General features: G+C 39.5%; 2 protein-coding genes across 4 annotated transcripts in view; both read left to right on the top strand.

Moving 5' to 3' along the window:
* sh3bgrl3 (SH3 domain binding glutamate-rich protein like 3) lies at window positions 1–4,289 on the top strand. Its single transcript, XM_055055968.1, has 3 exons — window positions 1–127; window positions 2,472–2,639; window positions 2,779–4,289. The coding sequence occupies exons 1-3, from the start codon at window positions 83–85 to the stop codon at window positions 2,842–2,844; spliced, it is 279 nt and encodes a 92-aa protein (XP_054911943.1). The 5' UTR covers window positions 1–82; the 3' UTR covers window positions 2,845–4,289.
* Window positions 4,290–4,885: 596 nt separating this feature from the next.
* Window positions 4,886–21,282, top strand: part of trappc9 (trafficking protein particle complex subunit 9) — a 156,453-nt gene continuing 140,056 nt past the window's right edge. Inside the window, exons 1-9 of one of the 3 annotated variants that reach the window (XM_055055944.1) lie at window positions 4,886–4,949; window positions 5,570–6,171; window positions 10,086–10,231; window positions 12,253–12,378; window positions 13,499–13,525; window positions 14,409–14,530; window positions 16,815–16,940; window positions 18,481–18,697; window positions 21,125–21,268. In XM_055055944.1, coding sequence (XP_054911919.1) covers window positions 5,588–6,171; window positions 10,086–10,231; window positions 12,253–12,378; window positions 13,499–13,525; window positions 14,409–14,530; window positions 16,815–16,940; window positions 18,481–18,697; window positions 21,125–21,268 — 1,492 coding nt within the window. In that variant the 5' untranslated portion in view covers window positions 4,886–4,949; window positions 5,570–5,587. Of the gene's footprint in view, window positions 4,950–5,569; window positions 6,172–6,974; window positions 7,006–10,085; window positions 10,232–12,252; window positions 12,379–13,498; window positions 13,526–14,408; window positions 14,531–16,814; window positions 16,941–18,480; window positions 18,698–21,124; window positions 21,269–21,282 lie in introns of those variants that run through there. The other 2 variants (XM_055055947.1, XM_055055945.1) reach the window with 2 other exon arrangements.

Below are 21,282 nucleotides of genomic sequence, written 5' to 3'. Positions count from 1 at the left end.
CCGGTTCATCTTGACGCGAGCGAGTGCAAGCTATTTGCAAGCGGCGGACGCACGAAGAAAGTGTCAGTCAGAACGTGCAGCGATGAGCGTCAAAGTGTACTATACCACCGTCACCGCCTCACGGACGGTAAGTCAGACGGACTGGAATTCACCCGTTTACCGCTGAATGCGAGTCTTGAGCCCTGATGGGAGCCGCTAACAATGGTTCAGTCTAACGGACACACCCAGCACCCTATCTGTAATAGCTTCCTCCTGACTAACAGTGCAGCGGGCCTATGCGCTTCAGCGCTTTTTTTTGTGTGTTGCTTCATTCATTTAATGTCAAGCTTTATGTGTCGTGTTCCTCGACACCTAATTATAATGGCAATACGAGCGGCAGGTGTCTTTATTTCCCTACCTGAATTCGTGAGCTCGGTTGGGCTGTTTGTTTCTCTCCCCCAACAAATTAGCAAGCAGTATTTGTTCTCTGTTCACCACTAAACTTTGCTCAGTGTCGAGTCATTCAGGTTGGCGTGACCCGACAAAATCACTCGACTCGTGAGCGCATGCATCCGCACCAAACCTCATTCAAAAAATAGCCACTTTAAGCTCACCGTGTAGCTCAACGAAACGACAGTAACACGATTCTGTCCAAATAATACGTACTTATGAATTATGGCACGTGAAACACGTTGAGCAGCATGAAGCAATGACAACTGACGATTGTTTGAAAAACAAAAATACTATCAATATGTATGTTCCAGCTAGTTAAAGTTGTTAGTGTAGTTGATCATATAATCATTCACTTGGTACCTCCTGTAAAATTGCGGTAGCCGAATTAGGTTGCAGTTTTTATTGCAAAAAAACCAAACTTATTCTTGCCTCTCTGTGTGTGTATATGTGTGTGTGTGTGTGTGTGTATATATATATATATATATATATATATATTATATATATATATATATATATATATATATATATACTTTTTTGTTGTCAGAAGAGCAACATACAAGCAGATTCTTTCAGTTGTGTTACAGAAATTTGCAAGGAACGTTGGTACTAAATGTGTTAAACATGTCAATAACTTAAATTGCTAAGAATTGCTAAGACCTATATCTGCAAATAAAATGGGTCATGATGACGTAAAAACAACTTGACTTAATTTAGTAAAAACAACGATCAATAATTATCACACTACACACAGACAAATTTTAATAAGACTGCTGCCCAGGGGTGTGTCCAGGAAGTTTTTAAAGAGGGCTAAATGGGAACCAGTGATGATCTCGGGGTGTTGCACCAAAATAAAACCCAGAAGTAGGCTGTAAGAAACTTTTACTAAAAGTTTGTAACTCACAACGTGGATGTCATACCTACATAAACATAAATGCAAAAAACACAAATATGAAAATACGATCGATTGAAGCTATGTCTTTTCTCAAAAGTTGTGCTCAAACGTTTTGTCAAACACTGCATACAGCAACAGTCTTCAGTCAGATGTTTCTCCAGATTAGGTGCAAGACTGACTGCTAGTGGAAATGCTTCCTCCGTACAGCATCACTTTCCACAACTAACATCTTTAATTTCTGGATGTTGGTTTTGATTTCTTGCCAGTCGTCGCTGATAATTACAAGAGATTTGTGCCATTAAATTGGTTGTCATTAAACATTACTGCTTTAATCTTTTCATATACAGCAGCAACGTTAAAAAAAGAAAAACACTGGACAGCTTTCAGACTATCTGCCATCTGGTATTTATTATGAGCTCATTACTTTTTAACCCTCTCATGTGCTTTAAGGCATCTGTCCAACCGCCCCGTTTCTGGAAGTTGTTCCTTTTTCTCTACCACTATGATACCCAGAACCTTAAAAAAATCAAAGTTGTTTGCTGAGCAAATAACCATTTAGATTTACTCATTAGCCAGAGGTGAGTTTTTTTGGGAACTTCCTGGATAAAGTGACCAACAGTTCTGCTTCTCTTTTACCCCTCATCCGCTGGTGTGAGGATGTAACTCTAAAGAAAATGCGTAGCAGCTTGGCCTTTTTGGAGTTTGTTCCGCTTTTTGAGGTGTGGCCACATTTTTGAACATCCAACTTCCTTAGTGACCCAGAGTGACAGCAGACTGTTCATAGAGGAACCGAACAATGTTTGAAAATTGTTGAAAGTGCTTTTAGTTCAGACTGTTCCCTGAATCTTATTAGAGAGAAGAGAGAGACATCTCAGTTCACTTTGATATAGAAATCCTTGTTTCAGAATTGAATATTGGCTAAATGGTTAGTTTACCCTGGTTTTGTTGACAACGTTCAAGACATTAAGGGTGGAAAAAGTTGCAACTTTTTCAACCAAATCTGGGATGTTGTTTACATCACTTTTACCATTTGTTTGAACCGATAAGACACCTGTGACTACATCAAAGGTAATTTGAAGTGGGTGGGTACCAGATGGTGCTGCGAGTAGGTGCTTCTGACTGAAGCTCATGATTTTTTGTTTTCCAGGTCAAGTCTCAACAAGCGGAGGTCATCCGGATCCTGGAGAGTAAAAGCATCCGGTACGAGCTCATCGACATCTCTGTGGGTGGTGAACTCCGGGACGAAATGAGAAGCAAAGCAGGGGACCCCACTGCGGCCCCTCCTCAATTCTTCAATGAAGACCAGTACTGTGGGGTGAGGAAAGCCCACATCAGTATAAAAAACACATATACATGTATCTCTGGCAGTCACCTCAGGTTTTAAACATGGCTAGTGTTTAGCTGTTAATGTTTCTGATTTGCCTTTTTGAGAACCTTTCTTCTCTCCTCCACAGAACTACGAGATGTTTTCAGAGGCAGTTGAAGCCGATACAGTGGAACAGTTTCTGAAACTGGCATGAGGACAGTGGGACGTCGACCCGTCTCGCCCCGCCCTTCTAAACCGCCATCACCTCCCACCATTTCCCCTTCCCCCCCACATCATGTTGGAGGACCTCCACTATGTCACTGTCCACCACTGACGCCGTCTGCTCACTTTTTACGCCATAACGAAGAATGCCAAATATCTCCAATCCAACCAATCAGAAGTCACACGTTCCCTCTTAACTGCAAAGTTAGTCTTAATCCGATTTCTATGTTTTTGTTGTTGTTTTCAGATCTTTATATATGTTGGACTATTGTTATGAAGGAACACCAAACCCCGAAGGAATCAGTGTGTAGTAGTCGGGTAGACTAATGAATCCAATCCACTGGATGACAGCAATCAAATGAGAAACTGTCCATTCTATCTGTAATGAAAACACAATCATGTTTGCACTCAGAAGTCTTTCTAAGTACTGAACTTCTAGCTGAAGATGGTTAGAAGTGAAAGGACGACAAGGTGGTATAAGAATAATGGCTTTGATTCGTTAAGAATTGATGGAGTCAATTTAGCTTGAAGTCCAAAGCAAACCCAACCAGACAAATACGGAATTTGCAGAATTCTTGAGTCTGTATTATTACAAGTACTCCTTTTGAATTTTTAAAAATGTACCAGTTTTTGGACCAATCATCTTCACCCACATCCGCTTTATTACATCATACTCCTAACACAGACCATTGACTGACACAACTCCTCAACCAACCAACAAAACGGTAAATCACCGTTTTTCTGACTGTTTCTTAACCAGATCCAAAGGTTTGACTTTTAAAAGACGGCCTCTGGTTTGACATCTCAAACGTCTGCTTAAAGTTTGCATCCGGCTTCCACTCTTAGTGCCAATAGACCAGATCTCTTAATGCGAATCATGTCTGCAGTGTTAGCATTGACTTGCCCTCTCCTTCTATCTGTCACATACCTGGTTTCTGTAGCGGCTGCGTATCACTGACTGGGCAAAAGATGCCAATCAATAACAAGAAGGGAGTATTTCATGCTGAAGGTTTATGTTTTGGTTATCATAACTCAGTCTTATCGAACTCTGGGAACATTCACCACATTCCATTGGTGGTGTTGCATTTATTCCATGAATCACTCGGTTGAAATAAAATAAAAAAAAAAAGCACATTTCGCAGGATTTCGTCAAGATGTTTGCACCCCCTCCTGCCTTCATTGCATCTGTTAAGCTGTCCGTTGTGATTCTCTCTCACAATGATTGTGTATTGTTTTGTAGATGTTTGCCTATTATCGATGTGTACTCACTATGAATCATTCTTTAGACATTCCATTCTGAGCTCCTGCGTTGCTTTTTGGACCAATTCCTGTTGGCCAAAACAAAAAAAAATGAAGAAAATACAGACTTAAAAGCGGTTGTCTTCCAAGAAGATTGTGAGAAGTGATTTATGCATTAAAATAAAAGAGTTAAATCAATCTGTTTGGATTATTGATTATATGGGATTTTGATTAATTTAAATGTGGAGTTTTGGTTGGCTGTTTCGAACATTTTAATTGGCTTATAAGGAAAAACTGTGTCTTCACAACTCCAAAAACTGGGCCAAATGTAAACTTTGTTCCATTTCAAATCTTGATACCTGAAGGAAGTCATCAAAACTTACTGTGCATTCAAGGATATTGACTTTAAGATTAAAAGTACATTATGAAATAATTTCTGAGAACAAATACAAGTATGGAACACAAGCTCATCTCAAACGAGAACATCTAATTTAACTCAATGTGCTCTACACTATAAAGGGCAAAGTAACAAACATGCAACAGGCATTACATTTGATCAAATCAATCGTTTTAACATGAACAGAACTCAGCCCACATTTCTTACACATATCCTACAAAAGAAGCAACAGACATCTTCCTGGTGTCCATTGTCCCTTTTTGATATAATTAATATATGCTCGACATACACACACACACACACACAAATGTAAAGGCCTTTGTGCCACTGACAAAACCTTCGACCGTGTTTGGGGCTTTTAGTTTGAAAATATTCCCGGATGTTTTGCTACTGCTTCACCGGATGTTAGTAAACTGTGGCTCGAAGACGGAAGCTGTAAATTTTGACAGACAACAGCTGAGGTAATATCAGTTTAAAAAAACTAATGCTTCTCATTTAAAGCGATGCATTTGGCCAGACGTATGTTCGCCTAAATGTCCTGCTTTTCTTCCTTCTGTAATGTTGCTTTTTAAAAGCGGTTTGCGGCGTCTGCTTTTATTAAGCAGCTAAGCTAAGCTAGTTGAGTCTTGTAATTGGTACCAGAATATCACTGAATGGATGCTGTTTGCTGACATAATACAAAAGCTCACAAAATGACATCCGGTTCCTGCTTATTATTATTTTTTAATCGCATTTGCCCGGCGCGATACGTTTCCAGCTGTCACTTTTAGCAGTCGCTTTTCCTTTTTAACAGAAAGACACAGCAGCAGGTGTATCAATGGGAACTCTGGGATTTCTTCCCTTGAAGCGATGCGCAGCTTCTGGAAACCTGCATAGGACTCTTTCATTACTTAGGCTCTGAAATTTAGGTTATAAACTTGTCAAAATTTAAACTAGATTAAAAACGCATCAATTAAAACAGTTGTGATTTGAGAAACCACAAAAAGAAACAAAAAAAGACGTAAGGAAGGAAAATGTTTCTTACAAACCGAGTCGATGCCATGTTAAGAGTGATTAAGGTTTAGGTTGCTGTTCCTCCCAGGTGTAGCTCAGTCTGACGATGAGCGTCCCAGACTACATGCAGTGTGCCGAGGACCACCAGACGGTGCTGGTGGTGGTCCAGCCGGTGGGCATCGTGCCCGAGGACCAGTTCTTCAAGATCTACAAGCGCATCGCCAGCGTGAGCCAGGTGAACATCCGCGACTCCCAGCGGCTCCTCTACATTCGCTACCGCCACCACTACCTGCCCGAGAACAACGAGTGGGGCGACTTCCAGACGCATCGCAAAGTGGTGGGCCTCATCAGCATCACCACATGCAACTCGGCCAAAGACTGGCCGCAGACTGCCGAGCGCTTCCACGGCCAGAAGGAGGTGTACAGCTCCACCCTGTACGACTCGCGCCTGCTGGTGTTCGGCCTGCAGGGGGAGATCGCCGAGCAGCAGCGCACCGACGTGGCTTTCTACCCGGGCTTCGAGGAGTGCTCCGACGTGGAGCGGAGGGTCGAGGACTTTGTGGAGTCCATATTTATCGTCCTGGAGTCCAAGCGGTTGGACCGGGCCACGGATAAGTCCGGTGACAAGATCCAGCTGCTCTGCGTGCCTTTTGAAAAGAAGGACTTTGTGGGTTTGGACACAGACAGCAGGTGAGCGCTTCTCTCCAGCATCCCGAATTCTCAGCATTTCATGGAACTTTCATCTAGGGGTGTCCCGATCCGATATTTATATCAAATATAAAAAAAATCGGAGTATCGGATTACGTGGGCTTGCATTTAAAATTTCCCATGTAGGCACCGCTACAGCAGCACTCCGCTTCAGAATTCTCCTCCAGCTTTTAGTCCGACCCAACTTAGGGCTGGATAATTAAAGGCTTGTCATCATAACGAGTTTTACTAGATGATAAATTGTCCCAGAAGTTATTGTGATACAAAATATATTGTTTGAGACCATTGTTAATTATGTCATGGTAAAGGCACATTTTCAAACATCAATAAACTTTTTCAAATGAACATTTTACACTGGAACTGGAAGACATTGTAAATATCCAAAAAAATTATTAAACAAAACAACAAATAAATGAATTACAAGGTCTGAATATAAAACTGTCTTTCAAAATAGGGCTAGTTGATGAGCCTTTTCTAACATTCCACACTGTAAAATTAAGTAATAAAATTGGGTACAATTCGCATTGGCTCAGTCTCTGTATTGGTCAATATTCAAAGCTTCGATATCGATATTGTATCAGAAGTGGAAAATTGTATCAGGACACCCCAACTTTCAGCTGGATGTCTTTAATCTTGTTTGTGTTTTATGTCATCCTTATATTTTCAAAAATTGTCTGGCATCTTTTCTTTTTTTTTCTAAAATCTACCTTTTTTGTTTGTTTCTCTGCATTTGTTTTTGTTTGATTTATCCTGCTTTATTCTTTTTTTTTCTTTTCTTCCATACTGTCCTGTGAGTTTATTGTTGGGTGTGAAAAGGTGAGATCTTAGACTCCATAAGTGAATCACTTTCCCCACAGACTTTAGCTCTGCCGAGGCATGGGCCGGTATGAGATCTCAGGGCGCCATGAGCTCATGTCAGAAATCCAGCTTTTACGTAACTTATGCAAAAATATGAACCAAAATGCAGTTCCTATGAAATGTATTCTCCTCCTTGGGTGCTTTACTCCTTTTACTGCTTTTCCAAATCAATTATGATCAACAAAATTTGGCTGTTTTGTGTGAAAAAAAACCACACACACACAAAAAACCCCCTTTAATATCAAAGTGAAAACCAATTTTATTGCAGTCATTCTGCTAATTGTGAGACCACTAGCGCCATTTGGTTGGACCTCTGTTGAATTAGGTCAGTCACAGAGGCACTTATTTTATGTTAGATGTTTTCATTACTTTGTAGAAATCCATTTTCACTTTGACATAAAAGCACCTAATTTTGTTGATCATGATTGATATATAAAACAATAAGAGTAAAGCAACTGAGGGGGTGAATAGTTTTTATAGGAGCCGTGTTGATCACAATCTAGATATTTTGCTAGTAGAGCAAAATGTACACCAGATAGTGCTACGAAAATAACACATCTTATTGATTATCACAGTTATAAAACTGCTATTTAAACATTTAACATATTGTTATTTTGATATGATACATGCACTTGTATGGATATACATCTATTTGATTTTGCAGTGTAGTCGTCTCCTTTTAAGTTAGCTGATTAGCATGACGCAGCAACAGGCGAGGGAGGGTCAGTACTTCATCACTTACACACTTTCCCTAGAAATGGTATGGCGAACTTTTTATTTCTTTATTTATTTTAATTTTTGAAAGTTTGAAAACCTGTCCATGCCTTGAACCGGCCCATGCCTGGCTCTACCCTGGTGATGCTTTCTCCCTGCTCCTCCCTGACTCCTGACCAAACGTAGCTCTTTTATTCATACGCAGCATTTTGCAAAAATGAGAACACACAGAAGATATGACACTTTGACACGACATAAAGCAGTCAGCATACGGCTTGCATGTCCAAATCGCTGGCAACAAAAGCGAGTGCACCCCTAAGTGGAAATGTCCAAATCGTTCCCAAAGTGTCAATACTTTGTGTGGCTGCCATTATTTTCCACTGCGGCTTCCCACACCTCCATATCGTGACACTCCCACCGCCGTGCTTGATTGTAGGCAAGATGCTCCTTCCACCTGGTTGCCGCTGCACACGCTTGACACCATCTGAACCAAATAAATTGTAGTACCTTTATTTGATAAATGTCAGAGGAAAAAAAGTGAAGAAAACAAACAAAACTGCCACATTAATGATTAACCCAAAACTTTCATATCCATTTTAAAACAGAAGATGAAAGCTTATGAAAATCCCACCCCAATTGTCTCATGCAAATATGTCTCACATTGTGCATATTTTTACATCACATTATTACTTTGTACAATTTAGTTATTGGCATGCATAATAATTAGTGAAGGCTAATCAGACCACAAGACAGACTCTGCTTGTCTTCAGCAAGCTGTCCATCTTTAGAGCAAACTTTGGACGTTTTCACTTAGTGATGCAGAATTCTTCTGCACGATGAGACAATTTTGATAAAAAAACAAAACAATAACAATTATTCACCGCTATATTTTATTAATTAGTCTGCTAATTAGAAAAAGCTGCACCTGTGCTGATGATAGAAACACACTGAAATGCAGTTAGCTGATGGCATCCTGCCATCAGCTAACTATGTTAACTTTTCAAGCTTGCACAGCTCTTTGAAATGAGTAAAATGCCTCACTTAAGTTTGTAATCTAAAATGTCAGCCAAAAAAAAAAAGCTGCATTGTTTGTCTCTTTTCCTGAAGCAGTGTTCTGGCTGCACTCCATGTGGAAACACCATCAGACGCAAGAGAGAGAGAGAAAAAAGAAAAGTCTGACCTTATTTTTGGTAAAGTGAAAAGGTTTTTGACCTCAAATGGTCAGAGTGTGACAATTACTGGCATCTAGTGGCTAAGTTAAAAATAACTGTAATCTTAGACACTGTCCTCTTTCTATCTAGTAGCAAATTTTTATTATCTATCCATTTACAATCAGCTTGACCAATGTAGGAGATGTATGTATGCATCTTTAACTAAAGAAGCATACATCTTTATTTAATGATGTATTTGGCTTTTTACTTTCTCCTGCAAGGTTTATCCTATGACTTGTACCTAAAAACAAATTTTCCTCCATCAAAATTAATTTTTCATTCATTTATGAAGCTTTCCTAAATGCACGCAGCGTTTTCTAAGAAAGATTTGTTTTTTTCTAAAACCCGGATGTCTTTCTTTGAACGAAGCAGACCTGTAAAATCTTTTTAACATTTTTGACTCTAAAATTACTTACACGCCCCTTTCCAACAAAAACCCCCCGCCCCCCAAAAAAACCCCAGAGTATTATATTTGTTTATCTAAAATATCATGGCTTAGGATCTCATGTCTCTATATATAACCTATAGCTGCACTGACCTCTGAAAATATAAACTCATGATCTAACAATAACTCATCACTTTTTAATTTCATTTTTACAACACATGCATTGTTTTAATTATCCAGGCAGTTCTGTTTGAAATTGAAAGCTTTTTATTTAGAGTCTGTGTTTTAACACTCCTACTTCTCTATTATGTATTTCCTCTTTAGCTCTTAGCCACCTGCTGAGCCTCTTCATTTTCTTCCCCTGACCTCCCCGGTGTTTGTGAAGAGCTTACATGTCCTGCAGAATTCTCTACATATTTTATGAAAGTAGTTCCATTTCCCTTGTATTCTGGTGAATCTGCTCCCTTCTTCCTCCCTCCAAGAAAAACCGACAAGTCACAGAATATCTAGTGCCTTGTCCTGTCGCCCAGATCCCACGTTAGTCGACAGACAAGACCCCTGTCCTGTCTCCAACCAACTCATTTCACCTATACAAACTCAGAGCATCGTTTCTAGAGTAACCGGGAGCCAAAAGAAGTCCTTTTGTTAAACATGTTGATGCACCTTGTTTATCTGGGAGCGGTTCTAAAAATGTTTTTCCTCCTCATTCCTGTCACTTCCTTCCCCAGGCATTACAAGAAGCGTTGCCAGGGGCGGATGAGGAAGCATGTCGGGGACCTGTGCCTGCAGGCGGGGATGCTGCAAGATGCGCTGGTTCATTACCACATGGCTGTGGAGCTGCTCAGGGGAGTCAACGATTTCCTCTGGCTTGGTGGTAAGCATCAGCCTAAACATTTTTTTTTGTTATAGTTGTGTTTACAGTGCGTCCTCACATTTCAAGAAAGTCTTCAAATATCTTATTAATTACAGGTCTTAAATTTTGCTGTGGCAGGACTATCTGATTTTGTTTATTCAGTTTTTTGACAGGCAAAAGCTGCTAAAATACAAAATAAAAAATGTGCTTGTTAGTAAGGATATTTTAGGATACATCTGGCTAGCTTTCTTTTTCTCCTTTTTTCAAAATTGATTTCCAGCAGAATCTTACATTAATAAATAAAATACCAGCTGCTTGCTGTGTCCATCGTGACAAAGTGCCCTTTCATCGATTTCATTCTGGACAAAGTTTGTTTTCCCCACTTGCTCACTTCTGTTGCCCGCTCATCTAAGGCTTCTTGCATTGTGTGTAAAAAAACAAAACAAAAGAAACCCCACAACACTTAAGCTTGGCGCTAAAGGGGGTTAAAGTTATAAAGAGAGTTATATGCAGCGCGAGAAACTCAAATCTGCTGCCAAGAGCCACAAGCAAACACCAGAAGTGTCCATTTTTGTTGTGCTTGATTGTTGGACACCAGACCAGCCGTCCAGTCTTAAATTTGAGTTATTTATTTCCTCACATACACCCCCCACCCCCACACAGCCATATTTTTCTGCACTTGCACTGTCACATCATCTGCACTTTACCATAATTGGACCTGCTGCTTCTTCTTTGGTGTGGTTGAGTGCCTTTAGTTAATTTTAGTTGTATATATTATTATTATTGTGTGTTTGTTTATTTAATATTGTATATTTTGACTTTTTGCACGGGAGTTGCAATAGAAATTTCGTTGAATCCTGTTCAATGACAATAAATGCTATTCTATTCTATTCTATTCTATTCTATTCTATTCTATTCTATTCTATTCTATTCTTTTCTATTCTATTCTATTCTATTCTATTCTATTCTATTCTATTCTATTCTATTCTATTCTATTCTATTCTATTCTATTCTATTCTATTTAAATTGAGCAATGCATATTAGCCTGCTAAAATGTGACATCATAGCTGGTTGACTTAAGCTGTGTCTGAATTCAAGGTCTGAATCCTTGGAAGGACTGGTCTGCGCAGTCCGGGTCCTTCCAGGGCCGTGAATAAACTAAGACCGGAAGAGAAAAGCTGTGAATTCGGACAGGTCTAACCTTCACCAACTGTTCCCGTCTACACCTCAGCGTAACTCATATTGTCTAACAACCGTGACAGGATGAAACGGAGAGCAACAAAGAAAAAAACCCAAAAAAACAACGGAGCTGAAGTTTGTTTTTTGGTCATGTATTACTCTGATTTCTGTATTATTCTTCACCTTTTATAGTAAAGCCCGTTCCATAGTAAAAAACAAAAAAAAGAAACGTGTTAGCTTGATTCTAAAATGTTCAATCATGTAACGCACATTTCTATCAGGAATAAATATAAGCAAATGATTCTTTTTCAAATATAATACGCTCCAAATCTCAGATAAGCCATTACAGTTAAGTAAAACTGGTTATGTTAGAAGGCTTAACTTCAGTCAATCAAAGCCATTTGCTCAGGGATAAATGAAATACTTTATTTAACCAAACATTTTGAAACTAGCTATTGCCTGTCTGAATAATATCGGTGTTTAACTTCTCCTCATTGGATAAAGCAGCGGGAGTTTTTGTATCAATGTGCCGGGCGTCAGGCGTTCTCCTCTGGTGTACCGAACCTGAAGCTCCCGGCCAGCTGGCAGCTGGCGAGGAGAGCTGGCTGTTAACGCAACGGGAGCAGACATGTCTGAAAATGTCAGAGCAGTTTATCATTTGGTGAACCGAGCAGATATTTGAGTCTTGCACACTCACATTCTCGCCTAGAAACGTTGAATAAAATCACGTTGCCGCTATTGTTGTTCTGCCTGGACGCCTTGTTGGGACCCGCAATGAATTATGGGATATACTTAGTCACTTAAGAACCAAAAAAACCGATTGTCAGATTCCAGAATCTGTGCACCTGTGGTTTTGTTTGCAGCGGCGTTGGAAGGCTTATGTTCAGCCTCTGTCATCTTCCACTACCCGGGAGGCACAGCAGGAAAGATGGCTGCACGCAAGCCCAGCATCTCCCAGCCGGCCGACGCGGGCAAACGCCACAGACCAGGTAACCACTGGGCTGAAAAGGGGAAACCCTGGCTGTCCACAGAAACCGAATGGATCTGCTGGCTCTCTGCTCAGCTAAACTGCTTGGTCTCACTTTAAGCTTTCTTAAATGCTGAAATGTGTATATTTTCTGCTACTGATTTTCTGCTAATTTAAACTTTAACAATTTTGTGCCATCTTTCCCTTTTAATTAACTCTGCTTTTAACTCTGCTATCTTTAATGCTAGTCATGTAAATATTTTAAGCAAAAGTAAGAAGTTGCAGGAAACAAACTGATATTACCTGATGATATTTTTCTTTGTTCACAGTAATATCAGAATAATGTTGTGTATCAGCTTGCTTTTGAGATGACGTTTATTTGTACACAGGATTTCTACGCGGTATGAAATTTTAAATTTGACTTCAGTGTTTTCCAGATCTGGATTGGTGTAGAAAAAGGAATTGGATAAAAATGTGTTTCCAGAGTTCTGTGGTCTAAATCCATCCAGCTGTCATTTGTTTGTTCGTTCCCTGCTTCATTTATTCTGTTCATTCTTTCTTTTTGTTTGTTTTTTCATTCCTTCCTGTATTGGTTCCTTCATTTATTCCTTGGTTCATTTCTTCCTTCCTTCATTTGTCGTTTACTTTCACTCTTTTTTTATCCTTCCTTTCTTTATTCCTTTGTTCTTCCCTTTGTTTTTTTCAGTTGTTCTTTCTTTTCTTTCGTTCATTCGTTCAGACGTTTCTTTGTTCTTTTGTTTTGTCCGTTCTTTCCTCAACTTTTCTGGAATTTTGCATTGTAGTTATGACTTGCACAGTTTCAAAAAGATGAGTTTTCTTTCAGCACAATGTACCAACTCATTAAAATAGTTGACCGTCAAAAATTAGTAATATTCAGTGCCAATTCAATGAAATTTGCAACATGTATTCAAGACATTTTAGAGCGGACAAGTTAACCTGAGAACAGAATCGTCTCCTGTGAGTTTACCTTAAACTATCGTATTGAAACATTCTGAATATTGTGCAGCTGGTATGCAACAGCAGCAGGCATAAAGCAGGATGTGGCTGCTAACTCGGCTAACTCGGCTAACACTGCGCCTTGTGTCATGGAGTGAATCTGCATTCTCTCTCTCTGTCTGTAGGGGCTCAGGAGGTTCTCATTGACCCAGGTATGGACTGACTGTTTAACCACTGTAGCTCCTCTAGACACTGTAGTCCTTCGGTTTGCACGCGCTCACATGCTTTTTGTTTTCAACAGCTCTGTTGTTTTGGTTAATATTCAGTTTCACTTCATTGCTCCTTTGTATTGTGCATCACAGTTCTGAGTGTATTTTAAGCAGACACTTAATTGATTTTCATATTTTACATTCTTTTTTGACTTAAAAAAAACAACAAACTGCAACTTTTTTGAATTTAAACAACATTTTTCTGAATTGTTTAGGTTACATAACTCTTAAACACCCAGAGTTGATGGTGCAAAGCCTGTGGTGTATACTCCACGTTTCTTTTTAAACGTTGCTTACTGTTAAGGTTAAAATTATTGGTGTGGTGTGACATAGGAATGCCACACTGTTGCTATGGACACGCCTTCTGTCTGAACTCTGAGCGTTGCAATCGAGTCGTTTTACTTTATTCACTTTGATTCAGCTTTCAAAACATTTTAGCTGGAGGTTTTTTTGACAAACATTAGCCATCTTCTAAAAGACACTGTTAGTCTTACATTCTTTCCTTTTTTATTTAGAGTTGGGATTGGTTTAGATTTAGTCTTTATTTTAAATAGTTTCTAAGTTGGTTCTGGTCACCTTCTTCTGTAGGATTGGGCGTGTGTGTGGTGTGGTGGGTCTTAATTTGACCCGGGTAGTTTCTTTTTGTGTTTGCAGTCATTTGATTGGTTTTAATATGTGGGCCATGCATGTCACTCTGGCAGTTGTGCTGTTAGTTCTCCTCATTGGTTTCATTGTTTTCTCCTTGGTGTTAATAGAGCAGATTAGCTGAGATTGTAAACTTTTTTTTTTCTTCGAATAATCTTATTGCGTCTCGTTTTGGATGCAGGTGCCTTGACGGCCAACGGTATCAGCGCCGACACCAGCACAGAGATCGGACGAGCAAAGAACTGCCTGAGTCCGGAGGACATCATCGAGAAATATAAAGAGGCCATCTCCTACTATGGAAAGGTACATGAAAAACACATCAAAGTGTCTCATTGGGAATAAATACGACAGATTAACGCAAACCTTTCAAATAAGAAAAAGCAATAAAAACATTGTCTGGATTTGCAGAGACTGCAGCTTTGACTTACGTGAAAAATGTTTTGTAGTGTTTCGACTCAAGCTGGTCAGATTTTTATTTGTGGAAAAATTTTGAAAATATTTTATTTCATGTCATTTTTCTTCCTGTGCAAAATTAGTCATTACCTTGTGTTGCTTTATCACATAAAAAATCCTGAAAATGCCTTCAAGTTTGTGCTTATAATGTAAAAGATGAAAGGTTTAAATCAGAGGTAATCAAATGCTTCTGTAAAATAAATATTGTATAGAGCTGCAAAAAAGGTAAATGGACATGAACTCATGAAATGTTTGCTTTTGAGCTATAATTAAATGAAAGGAAAAATTTATAATTATTTCTATTTTCAGATTTCACATTAATTTAGCTAAATAAGTTCATCGGAGTGAGCTCTTCCCTTAAATAAGACTTGTAAAACTGGTGACCTTTTGTTGTTATTATATGCAGATATTGACTAAAAACATACATAATCACATGCATCTTATACCATTTATATCAAAATAAATAAAATGGTTCTTATTTGGTTTCATAAGAGCAACAGTTTATCCCTGGTTTAAGTGATATTAAGAATTTTAGAATATCTTCTATTACCATAAAAATGAGTGTTCTGTGTTCTTATGAAAACTCTGCCTTTGCAGAATTAATTTTAAGATCCCAGGTTTTTATAATCTAGGCTTTGATATCAAACTCTCAGCGATCCCTCATTATGCAGATACATTTCCTTGATTCCGTGGAGCCATGCTGCATCATGTCAGCATGGCTGTCTGTATTCATCCTTCCCATTAGGGGGCAGTATTGGATGATGTATATTTGCATTAGCAGACAGGGACGGATTTTGACTGGCTTTGGCCGAATGGGACAGATAGATCGGACTTTCTATGAATCATTAGAGGATGTAAACTGAAGCTTTCATGCTGATGACAATTGAAAGTAGAGCTTTGTGTCAAGTCTAATAATTTTAATGAAATTGTTCATAACTTGCTGGAAGTGGTTTACTTTTCAGAAGCAGTTGTCAGTCTTATAATTATTTTCATTTCCTTTTTGTGTTTATCTCATCTGCTTTCATCCTGTCTACCTGTATTTAATTCCTTCTGGATTAAATTACGCTTCAACACATGGGCATTTAATACTAACTGAATTTCAATAGGAGAGATGGTGAGGGTGTAAGTGGAAGAAAGCCATGGGACTGAGATAAACTGATGCTGTTTTTTTTTTCTCCCAACGCATTGAAGCTAAAATCCCTGAGAGGTGATTGACAGCGATCGCTTACATCTCTCTGTTCTGCCATGTCCGCTCGAGTTTGATCACCTGCTGAAGTGACAAGTTTTAGGGACTTGCAAAATCAGACCATAACAAATAAATTGAAAGATTTTCCCTCCCTTCGGGGAGACGTATACCCATAATAATCCACCTCAAAAACAAACAAATCTGAGGAAAAATGTTACAAGCCTGATTAGTGTTAAATTCAGTCTCAGAATTCAGTCCTAAGTTCAGATTTACCATCAGTGATCCAGATGTCTTAGTAGGAGTTCCCTTAAATTTCAACTTGAGTCATTTTGACTAAAGAGTGCTTTTAGAGCTTTCAGCAGTTACAAGGAATCAAAATGATGGTATTTTATAAAAATATATGTGGAATCCCATTTCCACCGTGAAATGGCTTCCATTTCTGTAATTTTGAGTGTTACAATCATAATTCTGAGATTCAGAATTATGAGTGAAAGTCATAATTTAGATAGAGAAAGTCATAATTATAAGATTTAAAGTTATGGTTATGAGATATCAGAATAGTATGTTATCTCTTCTTAGCTTTGTGAATACATGGTAAATTACAGTAACAGAGCAGAACTTGCCATTTCAGGCAAAAAGACTTTGAATCTTATGACAGTGACTAAGAAAGTCAATGTTGTGACTTTCCTATCTCATAATTATGGCTTTAAATCGCACAATTACAACTTTCTGTCTCATAATTATGGCTTCCTGTTTGGCTTTAATTTTTCTTTCAAATTGCCTTCCTTAAGTATCAGTCAGGAGAAGGGTGAGGAAAGATTCCTCAGCATCTAATGCTGTGGAATACTGCTTTTTGAAAGATAAGTGTAGCATCCACTGTGTGTTAAGGACAAAACAATAAATTCTTTTGCAGCAGCACTAAGCATGTCTTCCTTTAATGCCCCACAGTACAAGAACGCAGGTGTGATTGAGCTGGAGGCCTGCGTGAAAGCCGTCAGGGTGCTGGCCATCCAGAAAAGAGCCAGGGAGGCTTCAGAGTTCCTGCAGAATGCTGTCTACATTAACCTGGGACAGGTATGCTCACTGACTGGGAACACACAAAAAATAAACCCGACCGGTTCTGGTGGGTTGTCAACAACAGCAGCAGTGAGCCCACTCCTGCGAGAAAACCCATTCCACACTGCATTATGTAACTTATTATATAGCTTGACTCACTGATTATCTAAATGGGTGAATTGTTGAGCATAATTTAGAACGTTTTTACACCTGATGGTGGACTCAATTTCACTGAGGACTAAAGTTGTAGCATTTGTTTTATCTTCATTTGATGTGGTTCTCTTTTAACACTGCAATGTGTCAAACAAACCAAACCCTTTGAAAAATCTCCTTCAGACCTGCGGGGGCGCTGCACCAAGAACCGCAGAAGAAAACGACAAAAAACCTCTGAAGAAGAGACTGAGCGCATTTTCCTTCTTCATGAAATGTAAACAAAAATAGAGTGGCGTCAGATTTTAGCGGTTATAGAATTTCTCCTTGGTGTTTGGCATAAGACAACAAATAATTCCTCCTGCTAGCTGAAATCGAGCCTTTTAGGTAGACAAGAGTTTGGGTTTTCTGGTCCACTTCAGAGTTCGACTGCCCTGTGTAGTCTGCTTTAATTGAGCTCTAGTTGTTTGTCTAGAAAGTTTGGTTTGTTTGGGGAGGTGTGACTGCTTAATCAAACTCTGATGTGGACAAAAAGGCGAACTCTGGTCCGTCTAAAAACCACGGTCTCTGTTGAGTTCAAGGGAATTCTGTTGCGGTTCAAATGCATTTGTGAAAGCCAAGCGGACAGGAGACCGCTCCAAAAGCAGGAAGTAGACTGAAATTCAGGGCAATCGAGGTTAATGCAACCATAACAAATGTTTGCAATCAGCTGGAGAAATCGCTAGTGGTCTTTTACCACAGACTGAAGAGAAAACTTCCACCCACTAAAATCTGATGTTATGCCATTTTCGTTTACATTTTGTTGCTCTCAGGTCTTCCTCACAGGTTTTTGTGTCGTTGCCATCAGTGATTATTGGTGCAGCGCCAGCACAGGCGAGAAAGTGAACAGGTTTTTCGAAGGGTTTGCTTTGTTTGTTTTTCTCTTCTTCTATTTCCTGTTTTTTCCATTTAACAAAAGATAAAAGGATAAATGTCTGAAACAAAAGCTAGAAAAAATCCAAATACCCATCAGACCAGTTGTGGAAGAAAAGCAGAGACTGACTTTGAAGGGTCCAGGTTAACTTCATGTCTGTGCGCCTGTTCCATCTGACAGACATTCATCCACTCCTTAAGTGACAGCTCAACTTCATGATTTCTTCCCAGCTGCGGTGGTGTCAGAAAGCAGACTTGGAGCGTAGAGTTTCTGGAAAGAAATTGGGTATTACACTCCCAAAAAGAGTTAAACAGACTATAGAGGACAGGGGATCAACGGACATTTAAAAACTCAGGTTTTTAAATGCTGATTTAAAAACCTGAGTTTTTAAATAGAATGACGCTTCAGTGCGCTCAGCCTCGACCATGACTCAAATGATGGCATGAGGCTGTAGTTTGCAGCTGCTAAATGCTAATTATCTCTGTATAATTGCAGCTGTCAGAGGAGGAGAAGATCCAGCGCTACAGCATCCTGTCCGAGCTCTACGAACTCATCGGCTTCCACCGCAAGTCGGCTTTCTTCAAGCGCGTGGCGGCCATGCAGTGCGTGGCCCCCACGATCCCCGAGCCGGGTTGGAGGGCCTGCTACAAGCTGCTGCTGGAGACTCTGCCTGGATATAGCCTGTCGCTCGACCCCAAGGACTTCAGCAAAGGTAGGGGGTAGAGGTCATAAACGATGACTTCAGAAGCTTTGTTTCGTGAGGCGTTCTCCTGCGGTGCGCCGTGCGTTCTGGCCCCCGCTTCACTCAGAGAAAGGCGCAGCTGAGATCTGCTGTCAGCATTCAGAGGGCTCTCGGTGTTGAGGCCTTTGTGATACAGCTTCAGAACTCAAAAGACTCTTGACCCTGGCTCATTGCAGTCAAACCGTTGAAAGCATTAGCTATAAAAGACGGCACTCGCATTGAAAAGAGGCACTCAGAAAGATTCGCATCTTATCAAGAGAGCCGTCTGAGGAGATTTCTCTCTCTGATGCACTTTGAATCTTTGGCCTTGTTTGCTTTATAAGCGGCGAATGGAATATGAGGGAACATATTGGAGTTCATTCTGAAAAATGAAAAAAAAAAATATTGGGCATTAGTAAAAGATTCCGATCGCGTTTTACTCATGCTGACCTTTCATGTCTTAATACACTTCCCCCTCAGAAATCAACAAGAATCTTTCCCGTGACGCTAAAAGAAAATAATTGAGACTGATTTTCACTGCAAAAAACATTCACACTCTTAAAAGCAAACAGGCTTTTTATGGGGATTTTGAAAAGGATGAAGATGTTGAAGTGAGGAAAAAGATGTAGCAGTGGAAATAGGTAAGTTTACAGCTCGTATAAACCCTGCATTCAGTTTTATCATCATGTCATCACCTGAAAAATATGTTACGTTTTTTTATTGCGACAATTATTTTGCAATTAGTCTGTTGATTAATTGATTACTCAGATAAAAATCCAGAACATTCTGCACATTTTTCATTCAAGCACTTAAGATTTTTATACAATATTAGAAATACGTTAAAATTACAAATAAACTAATTAAATTCCTTTTATGAAGTAAGCAAGCAAACATTTGATTGCATAAAATGCAATCACAGCATTCCTTTAGTGATGCTGCAGCTAAATAAATGTTTCGAACATCAACATATGGAGTGGTCAGTTCTTTCTTGACTTCAATACAGTGCAGTATTCTGTTTATTGTTTTTAATGAACGAAGTAATAAATTGACAGTAAAAGGTGTTTAACATGAATTTTGATATATATATATATATATATATATATATATATATATATATATATATATATATATATATATATATATATATATATATATATATATATATATATATATAAATGCAAATATGTTCAATTTGGACTTAATTACTGCTCTGACTATGCTGTTCTTTCAAGAATCGACCTGTTTTGAGTCTGTATATCCAGTTAACAATTAATCGATTGTCAAATTAGTTTAGAAGGATTATTTCTATAATCGATTCATCTCCATGAATCCGACGAGTCGTTTCAGTCCTGTTCTAGCGGAGTAACATGTTGGCTTGTTGCCTCTGCAGCAGATCAGAGGCAGCCTGAGGATTCGGTAGCATTTGACTGAGGTTTGCATGACAGTGCAGCCACTAGGCAGTGGCAGCACAGTCATTATCTTGGCAGTGTGTTAATTGGATTTCCAGACGTCTCCCGTTCAGGGCTGGAAATCCAGCGAATCAAGCTGTTTTTTTGTGTTTGAGCGAGAGCGACAGCCTTCGGAGAGCCAGCATCCCGTGGATTACTGTGCTGGATAAACACTGGTTCTAGCAGATAGGTAGAAGTCAGCTATTTTTAGCCTGCAGAGTGGGTGCAGTTTCTCACTATAATGGGGGAAAAATGCTTATAAAGGAACTACATGTGCAGTTTGTTCAGATAGTAAAGAAGTCAGAGAGAATAACAACCATGGGATAAAAGTGCTGATAATGGCAGAGCAGCAGAAGTATGATTTGATGTTATTTGAAATGGTGTTTAAGCTGAGGAAACATTTATGGCTTTATCAAATGTCCTCCCTCCCCTTTCTGTACCCTCTGGCCTTCCCACCACATCTTTTCCTCTGGTTTTTCTTTCTTTCCCTTTCTGTGAGTCAGACGTCAGCAAAACAGAGCAGAGCAGGGCGTCTTTTAAAGGGTTCAGGTTGATATCAGGTTAGAAAGATAAAGAGCTTCAGAACTAGCTGAGTTAATAACATATTTAATCTGTTCGGTAGGGATGTGATATGGTATGTTGACAAACGTAGTGCTTACCTTGAACTTCCCCATGTTTGTCACAATAAGTGAAAAATCATCAAACATTTGTTGCAAGTCGGAAACATGTTGATGTCAAAAGATACTAATTATCTGCCAAAGATTTGAGAAGAATCAAATGCAAAGCGACCTTTTCCCCTCCAGGGCAGGGAGACATTCCAGGCAAACCAACTAGAGTTCAATGAAAGCGAACTAGATGAGGCTAGTGTGAACGCACCCTAAAACACAGAATACGCTATGATGAGTCAAATAAATAAATGATCTTTGGCAGCCCTGTGAGTGTGTTCCCCTCTCTGTCATCTCTGTTCCAGGCACACACAGAGGCTGGGCGGCCGTACAGATGCGCCTGCTGCATGAGCTGGTGTACGCCTCCCGCCGCATGGGCAACCCGGGCCTGTCTGTGCGCCACCTGTCCTTCCTGTTGCAGACCATGCTGGACTTCCTGTCTGATCAAGGTCAGTAAACGGCA

The sequence above is a fragment of the Poeciliopsis prolifica genome, unplaced genomic scaffold, assembly GCF_027474105.1.
Source record: "Poeciliopsis prolifica strain line A6 unplaced genomic scaffold, Auburn_PproV2 SCAFFOLD043, whole genome shotgun sequence".
Lineage (NCBI taxonomy): Eukaryota > Metazoa > Chordata > Actinopteri > Cyprinodontiformes > Poeciliidae > Poeciliopsis > Poeciliopsis prolifica.
The sequence above is the reverse complement of the archived record's forward strand: the minus strand, read 5'-3'. Positions and strand labels throughout refer to the sequence as shown.

Bases quoted from the DNA above. Each gene is read 5' to 3' on its own strand.
- sh3bgrl3 (XM_055055968.1), top strand. From the start codon at position 83: ATGAGCGTCAAAGTGTACTATACCACCGTCACCGCCTCACGGACG. The intron at 128-2,471 runs GTAAGTCAGACG...TTTGTTTTCCAG, and splicing joins CCGTCACCGCCTCACGGACG to GTCAAGTCTCAACAAGCGGA. The intron at 2,640-2,778 runs GTGAGGAAAGCC...TCTCCTCCACAG, and splicing joins ATGAAGACCAGTACTGTGGG to AACTACGAGATGTTTTCAGA.